A 17228-nucleotide genomic window follows, 5' to 3' on the forward strand; every position below is an offset into this window, starting at 1 on the left:
GTTCCGACAACTATCTGAGTACTTTCAGCTGTATTTTTAGACGAATTCGAGCACCCCAGGAAAGACTCGCGTTACTTTCAGCTGATGGGTTTTAAAAATCCCAAGATTCACATGGCCATTGTATGATTCAGGCAAAAAATATGTTCTCATGCTGCTTTTGTTATGACTGTGACTTCTTGTAAGGAAAACTGGGGATAAGTTCATTTTTAATATCTTAGAGAGTTAATTTCAAATATACGGAAATGTTCATTTTCAAAATGCTTTTGTTTAGTGATGATTTTGAGTGTAGGGTTGGAGTTAAAACATGAACAAATTAGACGTACTGTCAGCTATATTGATGCAATTTTAAGATACCTTCAGCTGAATTAATATTTACTTTATTGCTAATTACATAACTTCAGATGTAAATATTTACATTAAGCTGCAGAGCTTATAAAATTGCTTGATTTTAGTCCCTTTATATGAGCATTTCTGCTGTTAACGGTTAAAATTTTTAAAGTACTGACGTCATGCGTATGTGTGAACAATTGAGAGCATAATCATCAAACAGCAAAATGAAATAGTAGTTGTCTATTTATATAAAAAAAATGTAACATCTGGTTTGATACCCATGCTGTTCAATCAGAATGTCTCCATTTCTAGTTGAAATGTAGATTATATCACAGTGTGCACTGATGGTCTTGTATGATGTGAATGAAGTAGCTCAAGACTTTCCAAATTTGACAAGAAGTTAAATAAAAACATAAATGCAGATCCCTCTACATTTTAAATACTGCTTAAACAATTTCTTCTGCTTTTCTTATCTCCCTCTGCAGCAATTCAGCAAACATAATTTGCTGTTAGGTATGTTTCTTTCTCAAATATCACCCTTTTCAAGCCTCATCTTGTCTGTGATGTAATGTTGGTAGAGAAAAAACCCTGAGTATTCTAATAATTCCTTCAGAACCATGACAGGAGATTCAGAAAGTCTCTGTCTTTACTCAAGGGAAAGCGTTTCACATTTTCCTTCCTCTTATTCTCTTAATTACGTTTCCTGCTTTTCCCCTCACCGCCTTTTCAAGTATCATTCTCTTGTGATTTTTCACATTTTCTTTAAATGCTTTGTGTGTTTATGCGCCTCGTCAGAGAAGTATGCTCAGACACTTGTCTTGTGCTTGATGCTATCGGCCTTAATGGAAGCCCGGCTGCCGCTTGATAGCTCCGTCTTTCTCTCATCTTTCTGTTTTCACTCGACCGTCTTCTCCCAGAGGATGATGCGATAGAGCAGAATGATATGCTTAGGCAAGGGGGTGAGATGGATAGGGAGGTTAATGGTGTCTCTCTTCCCCCCACTCGCTTTTCTTCTCAATCACCATCAAGAGGACATACACTGTTCCTCCTGTTGCTCGACAGTGATTGGTGCGGAAGGATGTGGCTCTGACTGATGGTGGTGGAACAAGGCCAATCAACGCTGGCATGGCCTGTGGAAATGCTCCAAATGGCACGCAGTTTGGAGTCTTGTGCCTTAACCAGACGCCATGCTGGGTAGAACAATTACCAGTTGGTCATGCATGGCGAAATGGGGACTTGTTTTGAATTTGGATCAAATTTGCTTTCGGATTCATACACACTACCACTCGTCGGATCCAGTTATGAAGTAGCGAATATGAGAAATTAGACGGGTGCATCTTCCTCCTGTGTTGAAGATTATAGAAGGAAATAACTTGTCTTGAACTCAACAGTAAATCATTTGCCGTCTTCTTTCGAGGTTTCACTCTTCATTCAGGCAATTCTAAGAGATATGCAGAAGAGCCCTTGGTTCTTAAGGGCTCTTTTGCATATCTCTTTTTATTTTCTGATTGTTTGCCTAAGGTTCACACATTATTCACTATGTAGACTTAAAGCCTCATCATGAGCCTCTCCATGCGTCTTTATCAGGGATGGGCCAATGACTGATGGCAAATCATTTCAAGATTTTAAAGAAATGGCTTAAAAATTGCTAAAAACTGAAAACCACTGTTTCTACTGCCCTGAAAGAAAGTGACAAACATGTACATGTTGTAAATTAAAGCCATTAGATCATGTCATAGTTGTTAGAATTTTGTGCTAATTCCATAAAACCAGAATGGGTTTCCTCAAGGAAAATTGATTCTTTGTTTGCTATGGTGATTTTGAGTGACGCATGAAACATCAAGCTACTGTCCGTCAGTCACATGTACTTGAAACCTCCTCAGCTTTTATCACATCTCCTCAAACCATATTCATCCCTACTCTGCCACATCAGGCATGTCTCTGTTACAGTTGCCTGTGAGAGTTGATCAGGAAAAGCAGGATTCACATACTCTTTCCTCGATTCTTCTTCTACTCAGCTTACCTCGGCTGTTGCGCATCGTGGAGGCTCGCCTGGCAGTGCTAATGGAAATGCCAGTTTTGTGGCTCCTCACTCCTCACCCGGTCCATTTACTAAAGTGACAGAGTCATTTACCAAGCAGACGGCTGCTCGCATTCTCACTTAATTAGAAGACCTCTAGGTCTAGATACCTCAGCTGACCACAGTTACCTTTTTCCTTATTTCCTTCTTTGTTACAGTCCCTCTAGTCTAGTTCCTTGTTTTCTGTAGTTTTTTTCTCCTAAACCTGTATCATTCTTTGTCTTTGTCCAAGTTTTTCTCAGACAGATTATAATGAACAGTGGCTGCACACAGGCTGAGAGTATATTGACCTATAGCTGGAGATTAGTTTACTTTGGAGGAGGTAATAGAAAAGTCCATGCGAGGAGGATGGTGATGAAGAGGGATTTTTGTAACCACTCTGTTGTCGCCTCTGTTATTGCAAATAATTTTAGCTTTGACCAATAAAAGCAAAAATTGTAAAGAGCATGATATTTGCTTAGTGTCATTTTAATTGTTGCAGCTTAATTACTGAAAATGAGTCCATTGCTTTCCAGATGTTTTTAATAAGAAGGAGGCGCAGTCTAAAGGTGCATCCAGTCATGGGTTTCTTCTTCTTATCAGCTTTTGATTGCACAATGTGCATTCAAAACACATGCTTTCTTGGTCGCACTTTTGAGGAATCTGAATTATATATATATATATATTTTTTTTTTCATCCTTGAACACACAATCTGCACACGCTCAGATATATACACTCAAATAGGTGGCTTGATCCGCCTCTTATTTGTGTTGGAATTGTAATCAAAGCAGCATTTCAGATGAGAGCGAGACAAAAGCATCCGTTAAAAACCCAGCAAGATAATAGAGATGAATTATATAGAGGGAAAAACGTAGAGAACAACTGTGCTCAAGCCGCGATATGAGACGCATAAAGATAGCAAGGACAGGAAGAAAGGCTGGTAGGTGCAAATACTGGAGGAAGGGAGTTGTCAGATATCACAGCGATCACTGAGGAGACTATTTTGTTCCACTGAGAGACATAAAGACCTAATTTGATAAAACAGGCCTGCAGAAAATGACAGTTGGATTGTAGCAGCAATCTTTCACCAAGCTCAACATGACAGAAGGCGATTTTCAGTGACACACCGAATAATGTCATGTTATTTTCCCTCATGTTTGTCCTACAGGTTCGTTGTAGCCGTGCCTTCGCCCTCTCTCCGTTTGGAGCAGTTTGGGCCGAATTCTGCCTGTCGTGTTTGCCTCCCAGCTTATCTGAAATCAGTCAACACATCAAGCCCAGCCTAGCCTACCATTGATCTCCTAAGCCCCTTACAATCCACTCAATGCACACATGCTAACCCAGTCTTTGATATGACCCCCCGCTTGGACGTATACGCTCACACATGCGCGCGCGCTGCCTCTCAGCAGGTAGTCCGGTGCTGGTAGAAGTGTCTTGCTAATAACAGGGATACCTTGTGTTCAGCCATGTTTCTTTTTTTTTATACCGCACCTCAGGGGTAGCTGGGTGAATGTACCTCCGCTTAGTTGTAATGAACTGCTGTTGGCAAGAAGCACTAATGTCAAAGCATAAAGAACCACAGCTCCCATTGGCGCTACGTTTGCAGCCTAGAAAACGGTGTGATCTCAGCTCCTCTGTCATCCTGGGGCGTTTATGGCTATATGGAAAGAAATTGATTTCTTTTTACCGTCTGCTTGAATTAATCCAGTAGAAGTTGTAAACTAATTGATGGTTATAGAAATAATAAAGGTGTGGTTAATGTAGCTTCACAGAATAGAGGCCACTGAGAAGCAATGATGATGCTTGTCATTATACCTGCCCTCTTCCTGCCCCATAAGCCGAGACTTTGAAGTTCTACTTTATTGACTCTCAGACATTTTCGACACAAGTGCCAGCTCAGTAAATACAAAGTTTTTCCTAGCACCATCTCACAGGCTGACGCTTGAAACGCGAGTATTTAGTTGAAGAACGACATATAATTTGAGTTTCACGATTACTCAAAAGATAGATTTTCCAAGTTTGAAACTTCAAAGCGTCCCTCAAAAGTCCCTTAAAGTTGGCATTTAGAGCATGGAAAGTTAGAGGTTTCTCACAATTTCTGTATACAAACTTTTTTGCCATGTCTCACCAAAGTTTTGTCCCATCATCCCATCATGAGCCATTAAAAGTTTTGGGATGTGTTGCAAACATTTTGTCCTTGGAAGATTGTGAAGCTGCATACTGAGAGAAGGATCTAACTGGAAATATGAAGCTTCCACTTCTCCTACCAGGACCTTGTAAAACTGGGTGTCTGTAACTAAAAGCATGTCATTTTGTTTAGAAAAATAAATGAAAAAATCTGTATGTGAAATTAAATCTTTAATATAATTGCTTGCCAACTTTTTGTAGATTCTGTGTTTTATTTATAAGAGTAATAAAAATATTGCCACAGGTCTAACTAGCAAATAATTCAGGTTTTGTAATGTTATTGTAAAATAGTTTATTTGGGTTCAATGTCATTTCCAGATTCAGGTTCTGACTTCAGAGATAACCCAGCACTGATTATCACCAGTGGACGTTCCTGCTTCACTGCTGTCCACTGCATGATAATTAATTTTTTTGCTAACTGGAACTAATTGATGTCTCATTTTTGTCGTCGTACCATTAAAAGGAGCTGCAGCGTTACTGCCGTAAGGCTCAGTTTAAAGAAAGAAAGCAAAATGCTTAATGTTTAGAAACGAAAGGTGTTCACTTATGATAAAGCAGATCCACAGACAACCGCCTTCTCCTTTTCTACTGTACTATGGACTCCCTCAGTGTTTGAATAAGAGGGGGGAGAAAAAGACCCTCCAACAAGGCTGATCCTTTTATGTCTTTAGATTTTACAACCAATGAAAAGCTGCGTTGAAAGCTTTACAGTTCCTCTGGGTCTTGGGAGGGGGGGTGACCATTGCAAAGCCTTTTAGCTGGATGTTTAAAGGCAGGTGATGGCGCTCTGTAAAAACAGATCGGAGAGGAAAGGTGGAAAGTTTATTGCGCAAAGATGTCGTGGTTTAGCGACATGGTTAGGAGGAGGGGCGGGAAAGGAGAACGGAGTTCCAGCAGCGGCTGCTGTTGTAAATAAAGTCACTGCTAGAGAAGGGAGATGGTGGGTCTGGTTTATAAGGTCATTTAAAGGAGTAATGTGGCGCGCTGTCTGGAATTGGCTTTCATTAAAAGAGCCATCGGGAGACACGAGAAGTGGGGGGAAAGTGAAAATTTGTGTGCGTCTGTGGTTAGACGACATTCCCTACACACACACGCACAAACACACACCTACACACGCACACACATTCACATGCGTACAAATTTTGTGTGTCCTCTTGCAGTTTGTGCTTCCCCAGCTCCCAGTATTTTATATCCCCGCTGGGAAAAGCAACAGTGATGGGTTTGCCCACCACATTAACAACTTTGTGGCACCACCACTAAATAGCACACCAAGTCTTCACCATTATGAGCTCAGGAACAATTGTGAATGACAGACAATCGCTATTACAACACAGGCCAGTGATAAGATTATGGCAGCCTACCAAGGACTCATCCCGTTAGCATGATTTATGTAAACCATTGTCCTTAATAACAGACCAAATGATTTATGGGGAAGGAAGTGGGAATGGGATGATTCCATGGTGATATTGGGAACATACATTTTCACCCCGTCTCTCTGTTTTCTTTCCTTTTTTTTTTTTCCTTTTTGGTGAAATCATAACGTCAATGAACGGGGTCCCGTGGGATGTCCTCTCGCTCTCAGCCTTCTATCCATCATCTGTTCGCTTGTGCAAGCTCCTTTTCCACCTCTGTCCTCCCTATGTAATCAAAGACACCCATGCACTTAATTCTGTCTCCCTTTTATCACCCCTTTAAGATGAGAACCTCGCTCCGGTTCAGCTTGACAGTAACGCATAGCCGGACGTCGGCCACCGTATTCCATCTACTCAGTAAAATGTCCTTGCCAATTCACCCTGTGTGTGTCTTCAATTACACTTTTCCTCCACTCATCCATCGCGCCTGCACTTCCAGGAGATGACCTCCTCCTTCTCTCTTCCCTTCCAGCTCCCTTCAATGCTCATTTGCATCATTTCATCTGTCTTTCTCTCTGGGCTCAAAGCCAGCCAGAAAGCTACTGTAGTGGGTTCTACTTTATTGACTTGAAACTGAGGGAGTGGCTGCTTGTTTCTGGCTATATATTAAATGAATGGGATGGTCAGAGAGGGATGATGATGGCGGGAAAACGACCTGATAAAGAAATGTGGAAGCAATGGCTTGTTTTCTTTGTGATGTGCAGAGGTGGAAATTCAAATTGTCCTTCTGGTACAAATGTCTTTTGATTTCACAGATTTTCACTCGGATAGTTTCTTTAGACCCACGTTTGTGTAATACTTGCTCTTGGTTACAGAATCATTTTTACTTTGTATGGTTTGTTTTCATTTAATAAAGGAGCTATAATGTGAAAAAAATGTAACCACATACTAGATATTTTTACCAAAGGCCACTCTATGTCTGTTTGCCTCTTAGACGATTCATATCCTTGTTTCTCTCCAGAAATGTGCCATTTGTTTTCCTAGAATTGAGGAATTGGCTGATTTCCTCTTTGTTGGGCAAATACAGAAATATTCTAGCGTTTTCATGTTGAATTTAACATGTAAAAATAAAGAACTCTAGAAATGCATTAAGCAACAGCATGTATTTTGATTCACTTCCTTTAAGTCTACTGAGGTTACGAGCCCTTTATTGCATAAATTATATTATTGCTATTCCTTCGTATAGTGTTGGATTCAAAACCAATACAGTTTGTCTTGTTTTTTTTTGTTGTTTTTTTTTATAGAAACAAAACTTTCAAGAAAATTCTAAATTTGCATTGGCCCAATAAAAGCCTGATTGGTTAATCTTTTTTATTGTACCCACATGTTGCCACTTTGTCCCGTTTCACTTTAATTTTCTACCTGTAAACAAACATGTATTTAAACCCATGCCCTCACCATGGCACGCCTGTAGATTTCTTGTGGAATCACCAAGATAAACATTCTTAAAAAATTTTCATATCTCAAAAAAATGTATTTAATTGTGCATCTTTTACAAAGAGTTATAGTTGTATCTTATTTCCATTGAATGTGGCTCCTGTTGGGGCCTTTATGATACATGGCGACGCCTGATCAAACCAAAGTATCTCAGATTTACCTGCTGCTGACTGATAAACGTCTTTATAAATTTACTTGGTGCTTAGTCCTTCAAGTTACAATCCAAACCAACAAGCGAGTCTCGTCATGTTTATGGAAAATTCCCTGGGCCAGTTAAAGAGCTTGAAACTGCATTCCTTCGTCCACCTTGGTTCTGTCCTGCAGCTAATGACAAACCCGTTTCTCTTCCATACATCTATCATTGTCTCTTTTCCTCATCACTGCTTCGTGGGAAAACCTGAAAACATAAACCCTTATGTTAGTAACACTGATCATTATGCCTACATGTGTGGAAAGGTTTTACAAAGTGGTGTTTAATTCTGCTAATCACTAATCAGCTGTGGTCTGTTACTGTAAGTTTATATGTATGAACGAACAATTGGCACCTAATATTTACATAATTGTTTTTCCAAATTCATAAGTTTCATACAGTAACATTACTATGCCTTTAAACAGCACCCAAACAAAAACACTGCTTCCTTGTGTCTGAACAAAGGGCAATTAAAAAGAAAAAACCCCCCAGAATATTAGGAACAGAACTGACTCCGGTTCTGACGTATTCCAATAATTACATGCAACCATAAACGCCATTTAAATCTCCAGCCATTAACAAGGAGACGTGCTTTATGTCCCAGAGATTAACCTATAAAATATCTGTATCAACCCCAGACCAAAGGCAAAACAAAGGAAAAATAGCTTTCTACTTTTTTATGCAACACCTCAATATCTGGTTTCCTTCGCATGATGAAACGCGAGTCGAGCGGGATCTCAGAATTTGGGTTCGTCAGTGAAGAAAAGTTAAATGCAGCGTTGACACTTGCAACACTTGTGTGCGTTCCAAAAACACATGCCCACTTTTTTTTTTGCACACCGGCTCTGCGAACATATGCTAGCAATCTGTCCGTCACACGTTGAAACACACTCGATCTCCTGTGAATATCTTGAAACACACAAGCACACTGTAAGGCCCGGTGGGGCGATGTTGTGAACCATCTGTCATCAGCTTTAACTGAAGTGGAGGGGCTAAACTCGCTCACTTGATCTTGCTTCGTAGGTAACATCTGTAGCCTATCACCAGGTTGGTGCAACCGGGGTGGTGGTGATGTGTCGGGGTGATTACACACATGCTCACACACATGCTCACACACACACACGCACACACACACACACACGCACGCACACACACACACACACGGAGTCGTGTCACATTGATGCAACAAGGCCCTGCTGAGCAGGCTTTGCAGACCTGAGAGTCTACTCTCTGAAATGTCCTTCTCCTCCGCCTCCTGGTGCTGTTCTGAGGTCAGCCGTCAATCAGGCGCTGTCGCCACAGCCACCTGTCAGGTGTCCCAGCATGCTTTGCAAGTCTTCTGCCATTGCATGCTTGACTGAAGGCTGTCACACACGGCTGAACCCGGAGTCGCTGGCCAGAACACACACGCACCGACTTCTCACGCCTTGGCACAAACGCACACTAACTATTGGCAGAGCAGATATTTGAAACTGAATGCGTGCAGCTTGACTTTGCTGTATATTTTTCCTTTGATTATGGTGACACTGATCCTTTTTCTTAAGATCTCTGTCTCTGGTTTTTGTTTCTCTGCAGGTGGTGAGAGTTCCAGTGGAGAGCTGCGAGCAGTACACTACTTGTGGGGAGTGCTTGGGCTCCAGAGACCCTCACTGTGGCTGGTGTGTTCTCCACAACGTGTAAGTTCTTCACACACACACTTCCACATATTTCTGCGATGTTATATTTTAGAATGGCACCATGTTTCCTGTAACTTGCATCAACAAAAAGTAAGAATCAGAGGAACTCCTTTTTATGTCCCTCTACAACCTTAAATGGTAATTAATTTCATCACACGCAGAAGGAATGATTTATCTTTGAATAAATTTAGTTAGTTCTAAATAACTAGTCTCTCCTTTTCAACCTTATTCTACTTGGCATATTTCAGTCTTACAGTGATTGATCATTTTTGTCATAGTTATTATCACTATAATTGACTTTTTATTTATTTTTGCAATTTACAGTGTGTGTTTGTCGAAGCATCAGCTCTGTAAATAAATGTTCATTGTTGCACTTGACTTTATTCAGTCTCTTAGTAGATATAAACTTACATTTGGTGACTACTGCTTGCTCATGCATAGTCTACATGTTTATTAATACTTTGTCTGTCGGACAGACTATTGTGTTTAATGTTAAGTGCTATTTTACTACTAAACCTTTTTTCGAACTAAACCTTTTCTCATAATTAGGATAATCAGATATATAAGGAAAAGTATAAATGTCATTCATTTATTTCACCTGCTGATTATGCTGAGAAAGTTATATTTCAGCCAGAAGGAATATTTTTATGTTGTGATAATCCTGCGTTAATGTAGAAAATGTCTTAACACACAGGGATTTTTTTCCTCAAGTTTTGTACAGGTTTTATGTTTTTGACTGGTTAAACTCAGTTTTCCAGCTTCTGGTTCAAACACTGTTTGCCTTCGTCTGCGTTGAGTCTAATCAATAGCTAGTTAAGCCCCCCACCCCCCATCTTGACAGTGGTCTCCAACAGGTGGTCTGCAGCTGCTTGTCACATTATGCCTGTGAAATAAATAACGCTGGAGTTCAAGATCCATGTGCTGCGACCTGTCAATATGACAAACGACTTGAAGACTTTACCCTGACTTCAAAAAGGTTAATGTGACCTCCTGTGAGAATCCTTGACAGATCTCTGCAGATAATAAAAGTTCTGCTACATGAATTAGAAAAATCTGAGTTCAGATGAGTGGGGATTTTGAAAAGGCAATGGTGTAACTTTTTTTTTCTTGAATTGTTACTATTTAAAACAGTTTTTTCCTAATATCCTGTGAAAGTGAACACAAGTGGCAGCTTGTACTTTGAACACCAAGTTAAAGCTTTACTGAGGTGCCTCAAAGAGTATAAAACCTTGTAAATCTGTCAGCTGAATAAACTTGTTGTTGAAACACAAATAAAATCACAGCTTGGCCTCCTCTTTGACACCATTGTTTTTTTTTTGCCGAGTTTATTTTCGTTGGTGTGAACACAGTTTAGCACACCTGCAGTGCTTCACCTTAAGTGCAGTTGTGGGATTTTGAGCTTGGTCCTGGTTGCTTTAAAGTTTCTGTGCAAGATAGGAACTGTAGCATTTGGATGAATCAGCAGATTTGCTAAATAAACCCTAACGCATTAATATGAATAGGAATGTATAGGGTTTAGTAAAAATGTTCACATGTACACATTTTTTCCATTTACATAATGAAATAATGACATTCTTGTTGCAAAACTGAATGGTTTGCAAGCTTTTCTTTTTGCCTTCCTGTGGTAATGGAAAAGTCATCTTTCAGTGTAGTTACAGCTGCAGTTCTTTTGGGAATGTCTTTACTAGCTTTGGACATCTACAGACTGAAACGGTTGTCCGTTCTTCCTTGAAAAAACAGCTTGCGATCGGTGAGATCAGATCTAAGTATAATTTGTCGACTTTGACTGGACCAATATAAACCATTATATTGTAACCCTAGCTGTGTGCTGAGGGTAGCTGTCCTACGCTCTGCGGCGTCAAACGTCCAGAACTTCTCTGTAGTAGCTTCATCCATCTTCTCATCGACTACCTGTCAACATTCTTAGACGTGTTACGGTTTGTGTTAGTTTTCCTCCTGGCAAAGCTTATGGTATGTAATCCAAAAAGTTTGACACCTTTTAGCATGTTTGCCTGTTGACAGTCGCTGCAGCTCCTCCAGAGTGGCCATAGGCCCCTTCTTCTATGATTTATGCTCTCCCTGCTCCGTAGAGAGAGAATACATATGGACCAAATGTCAAAATGGGTGTGACTACTTTAGAAAAATATGGTGTATTAATTTCCCATCTGTGCTGTGTGTGTACCCAGGGGAGGTGGACTGGTTACATATTGTTAAAATCTGCCAGAATGTTAAACCCTATTTGGAGAACCTCAAATGCTTGCCATAAAATCATCTCTCATGTCATTAATTAAACTTACAGCACATATCACCACCTTTTTCTTTCCTCAAGGCACACACACACACACACCACTTGAGTCCCAGTTCAATAGCTATAACCTTCTACTTTGGGCTCACGTTAACCTTGTGTCCTTTAGTCAGCGTATTTATTTCCCACCTTAATATTGGAAAATCTGTGCGAGGCTCTTAATATGGCAACATATTAATAGGTAAATTATTTATAAGCTTTTGTTTTAGCCCTCTGGTGCTTTCAGAGCACATGTTATTAAAAGTCACAGTGTTCTCAATCAGCAGTGGAATTGAAGGGAAATTAAGACGTTGGCTCACAGATGCAGGTGTCTCCAGACAAAAGAGCAGACTTCATTTACGGCGTTACACCAGTCCCCATCACATGAGCAGTAAAAAGAAAAGAGGTTCATAATGAGAAAACCTGTCCATACCTTTGTACTGCTCTGCTGTCACCCCACTCTGTGTGTGTGTGTGTGTGTGTGTGTGTGTGTGTGTGTGTGCGTGTGTGTGTGTGTGTGTGTGTGTATATGTCAGTAATTCCCTGGAGAGTGGTTGGCGACAGCGTTTTCCCTCCGAGCGAGAGTGAAAGCTAACCAAATGAGGGAACGTGGGGAGCTGCTGTACAGAGCAGGCAGTTAGCATTTTTTTCTGCCTCTGTCATGTTGTTAAGGCCTTGCGGAGTGCCACATCAGCACTTTCTTCTCACCACAGGGACCAGTTGTTGTTAGTGCATAGGTGAAGTAAATGCATTATGAATAGCTAATAGTGGGACGACCACAAAAAAACCAGAGGCATATGCTGATTTTTAGCACGATCAGTCGGTTTGTAATAAGGCGGGTGGAGGTTGGAGCACTGGTGATGTGGGGCAGGCTGGAATTGCATTTTATCGGTCCAAAGAAATGATGGAGATTGCTTGTATGTCTCCAGAGAAGTTTGATTAAGATGGACCTGCAACGTGAAGAGATTCTAAGCGGGGGTGGGAGGAGTAGCTGTCTTTGCACCATAGGAATTTTTGCACAGATTACACAAGAAATAAAATCATGATATAATATCTTAAAATAAAGGAAGCTTTTGCCCTCTTTATATTTTAATATTCTCCTTTCTTTGACACTTATAGCTGCATGTTTATCATATTGATATGAATATTAACATTTTGTTGTAACCTGTCTCTCTTCCTTCTTCTTCCCTCCTCATTTGTCTTCATCATCCTCCATATATTTTCCTTTCCCCTTTTCATTTTCCTTTTCATCCTCTCCTCCTAGATGTTCTCGTAAGGATCGCTGTGAACGAGCTTCAGAACCTCAGAGGTTCGCCTCGGACCAGAGGCAGTGCGTGGAGCTTACGGTTCAGCCAAGAAATATATCTGTCACCATGTCTGAAGTTCAGGTATGTATGCTTTCCATTGGCTCATATCCCAGCTGTGCCTATGCTTTAATCATTAGGCCAAAGTAAAGATAGCACAAGAAGCATTGGACTCATGCAGATGTTTGCTTTGAAGAAGAGCATTTTCTTCCTACTCCAGGTTCAGATTAACAAAGATGTTTGTTCTCATTGCAGGATCTTTTAATTCCGTAATTTCCCTTATGTTTTGTAAATGATGCATTCTATTTCTTTTTTTTAAATCAAGGTAGATGTTAAGATCAGCACTGACATTGAAGATAGAAAAGTGATGCACCAGGCAGTTCCCTTATTTTAGCTGAAAGCTAAAAGACAAGAAAAATAACCAGCAGCCAGAGTTGAGAACTCAATCTGAGTCTTGATTTGAACTTTGTAGTATAAACAAAGATACAAAACACGAGTTGGGCTCCTACTCTGAAGACTTGAGATGTCAGCCAGACTAAAAGTCTAATGTTTGAGTTTCATAAGCAATCTGCATCTCAGTTCAAACAGGGTTAAATTGAGCCCTTATGGAAGACATATCTCTGACACTGCATTTCTTGTTGTTACAGAGTACATTTAATTTTTATTGCAGGGTCATTTATGGATTGTGAGCTTTTAGTAACTCCTAACAATTTCTTTATGTTAGCTGTAGCTCCATAATGATCTTCACTCTGTCTCTTTTCACAGTGAATTCTTGATTAAATGACTTTAAAGAAAGGAAATTATTTCATTTCCAAAATGTATTTTCATCACAAAATAAAGAGGATTTCTGTAATATTCATTCAGAAATGTACCTGCTTTGCATATCATTCTAAATTTTGTAAATTATCAGAAAATTTTTAACTGTTTAGACTTTAGTAACAGTTCTAAATGGACATTTAGTGCATAGTTTATATTCTTGAAAAGATTTGGATTTGGAGTAAAAGGAAGCCACCAAACACATTAGTGTATTATAAAATAAAGGGAGTGACAAATTCAAGCATGGACATTAACATCTGTTAACTAAGTCTTTTCAAAGGCACCAACAATTCTTTAAAATAAAATCACTTTAAGTTTGTCTCAGATATTCTTAGCTACTAGAATATTTAATTCACGTGAAAAGAACCTGCCACTCCTGTGGACCAAAACATCCAACAAGGACCGAGTTGATGGCCAGCTGGACGAGTTCCTGACTTTTCACTGTCTCCATTGATTAAAATACTACAAACGCCTGCGTGTCTTTAACAGCCCCCATTCTGTCAAAGTCTCCTTAATGTGACCATGTAGGTTTGAGTGATTACTTTCCATCACTTTCCGTCTGCACGGTGCACATTAACCTCCCAGTATCTGCTACAGACGCGCACACCCATTCACACAAGCTCTCGCTCTTTTATTCCTGTTCCTGTCATGCATACCCCACACCCAAGCCTCACTCCCCTTCTCCACAACTCCCATTAACCCCCATGTCATATCTTATAACAATCCATGTTACGCCATGTCCTTCCATTGATCTTGCGCTGATCGTCTCGCTCGTGCTCTCTCCATAGCTGGTCCTCCAGGCCCGTAATGTGCCCGATCTGTCAGCGGGGGTTAACTGCTCCTTCGAGGACTATGTGGAGACGGAGGGACGTATTCAGGGAGGACATATCTTTTGCTTGTCTCCTTCTGCAAGGGACATCGCCCCCATCACCAGGAACAAAGGTTAGGACTTGAAAAGTCGATGAGTGTGAAGTCATTGGGTGGTGAGGTCACTGGAGTAGCCAGGGTGTGGTCAGGGTTAGGTGGAGAAGCAGCTATGTCTCGATGAAATTTCTGCATGTTGATTTATGGATCATATTTATGTCTTTTATGCCATTCTTTTATTAGGCCTTTTACTACCATGATATGATGTTCATTAAGGCTGAACTGTCAAGATGCAATAATTAGATTTTTTTTATTTTTTTATTTTAGAACTACACAATAAGAAGCTATAAGAACTAGATTCTGAATATTTTTTTTAGCATTCTTGCAGTGAAAGGTCACTAAATTGTTATATTAGTACCAAAGACGACATCTCCATGTTGCATTAAACTTTAGTTATTTCCACTAACGTTACTAAAACAGCAGCACCTGCATTTATTCTCCACAGATCGTAGATCTTTAGCTTAACTCTGAGATTTCCAAAAAACTGCCAACTTTCCCAAATCCAGCAAAGGGAACCTCTTTTGCTGGTCTCTCTCACAGAGATATCTCTAGATGTCAAAGAAAATTCAAGTTGCATCTAAATAGCTTCTTAGTTCCGTTATCTCCTTCTGACTGAAAATAGCTAATTTTGACGGCTTCTACACTGAAGGTCGTTGAAGTACTTGGGTGGTGTGTGTTCACTGTGAAAACACCAGATTAGTCCAAATTCTGACTTGCTGGTCACTGATGGAGGCCACCACCCAGTTTCTGAATGCATCTCTGCTGATGCGTCTTCTCATGAATTTGTGTTATTTGCTTAATGGAGAGTGTTAAATTAACCTGAACAGCTGTTACAGACTACTCTTTATTAGAAGTTCTTGTTACCACAAATATGCTGTCCTTTTCCCTCACTGAAGAACAAACGATTCTGCATTCATGTACTAAAAATAGAAATGCTTTTGAATTCCTTACGTCAGTCTCAATTTGGCCTTCTTTGTGTCTAAGTGAATGCTTTTTCTTGGTAACTTCTTTTCAAAGCAGCACCTTCAGTGTGGTTTGCCATCACAGATAAAAATATCCTCATCTTTGTTTTTTGTTTTTTTATTCATGGGAATTATGCACTGGTTTCATGTCCAATTTTGTCACACTAACAGAAGTTTAATCTTGCATCGTTTTCATATTCAAAGCACTAAAATAACATGTCAGACTGTGTGCTTCGGGATTCTTGAAAGAGACAACTCAGAAGTTGTTCAGCCCATTATGTCCTGTTAGGAGCACTCATCATTACTGGCATCCGAATGCAGATTGGAGCTATTTTTAAAGTTACCCTACTGCAGTGAAGTGTGTTGCTATGCTACAGTGTGTGTGTGCGTGTGTGTAATCTCTTCAGGTCAAACAATCTGAAATTAAAAAGTGTTGTACTGGATCGGTGCTGAAGTTATATAAAAAGATGCCCCAACCTTTTTTTTTTGTTGTTCTTATATGATTGTGTAACTGTTTGTCAAGAAATGTTAAATTACAGACAAAATCTTGAGAGAGAGAGAGAGAGAGAGAAAGAGAGAGAGAGAGAGAGAACACAGTGTATATAGTTTCTAATATATTTGCATTTGGATGCCATGCAGGTGACAAGCGGGTGGTGAAGCTCTTCCTCAAGTCCAAAGAGACGGGCAAAAAGTTTGCCAGCGTCGACTTTGTCTTCTACAACTGCAGCGTCCACCAATCGTAAGTGATAATGTTTAAATCATCTTATCAAATATCAATGATGCTCGTATACATGCATCATAATTGCCTTGAAAAAGCTTTAGTGTCAAGCCACTTCTGAACCAGAGAAAACATCGTTTTAGAGACCTTCATGCTTCCTTCAGCAGTCTGCTGATGAGCTTAATGGGGATCCTGATTTAATTTTTCCAGAAAATCCTTATCACATATTTTCTGTATTCCCTACACGATTCACAGCAGACGGCAATAAATGTCTGAGGCCTTTTGAAATGGTTTCACACAGGACCTAATTTACTAAATAGGCCACCTAGGAAGGAAATTGGTTGCACTGAACTCCTACGAAGTGTGGGAAAGTTTTTCTTTCTTTATTCTGAAAGTTTGTCCTTTTGCCTTTGTGTACTTGTACTCCCTGTCTTGCCCTTCTTTCCTCTTTTCTTGTTCTCTTTTCTTCTTCTTATGCAGCATACAAACCACTACTTGGTTTTAGTAACCTTTCCTCCTTTCTTTTTCACCTTCTTCTCTCCATCATTTCCTTCTTGTCCTTCCGTTTGTCCTTGGCTGCTTTGCTCCTTTCTGGCTTGCATCCTTGCTTCCTTCATTGTGTCTTTACTTTCTTCTTTCACTGTATCCATTTTTCTTTCCTTTCCTCTGTAAAAAGTTAAATTACATTATTATTAGTGGTTGTAGCATGAAAAAGAAAACAAGTGATTGCCGTGGCTTCTTTTCCTCCTGTTCTTCTTCCTCTAGTCTGCCTCTTGAGTCGTCTCATGTCACACATGATGAGACATATACACTCACACATGCACACGCACACCTTTTTCGACCCCCACTGGAGCTTGTGTTACAGTTGAAGTGAAAAATCAAATGTGCTGTACATGTAAATCATTTTAGTTTCAAGATGGAAATTAAA

General features: G+C 40.0%; 1 protein-coding gene across 4 annotated transcripts in view; it reads left to right on the top strand.

Moving 5' to 3' along the window:
- The window catches only part of plxna1b (plexin A1b), a 213921-nt gene that overhangs the window by 94609 nt on the left and 102084 nt on the right, over positions 1-17228 (top strand). For all 4 annotated transcript variants that reach the window (XM_008409387.3, XM_008409389.3, XM_008409388.3 and 1 more), the window contains exons 5-8: positions 9192-9292; positions 12841-12964; positions 14485-14638; positions 16222-16321. In XM_008409387.3, coding sequence (XP_008407609.1) covers positions 9192-9292; positions 12841-12964; positions 14485-14638; positions 16222-16321 — 479 coding nt within the window. The remainder of the gene's footprint in view (positions 1-9191; positions 9293-12840; positions 12965-14484; positions 14639-16221; positions 16322-17228) is intronic.

Source organism: Poecilia reticulata, chromosome 5 (assembly GCF_904066995.2).
Source record: "Poecilia reticulata chromosome 5, P_reticulata-male-v2, whole genome shotgun sequence".
Taxonomy (NCBI): Eukaryota; Metazoa; Chordata; class Actinopteri; order Cyprinodontiformes; family Poeciliidae; genus Poecilia; species Poecilia reticulata.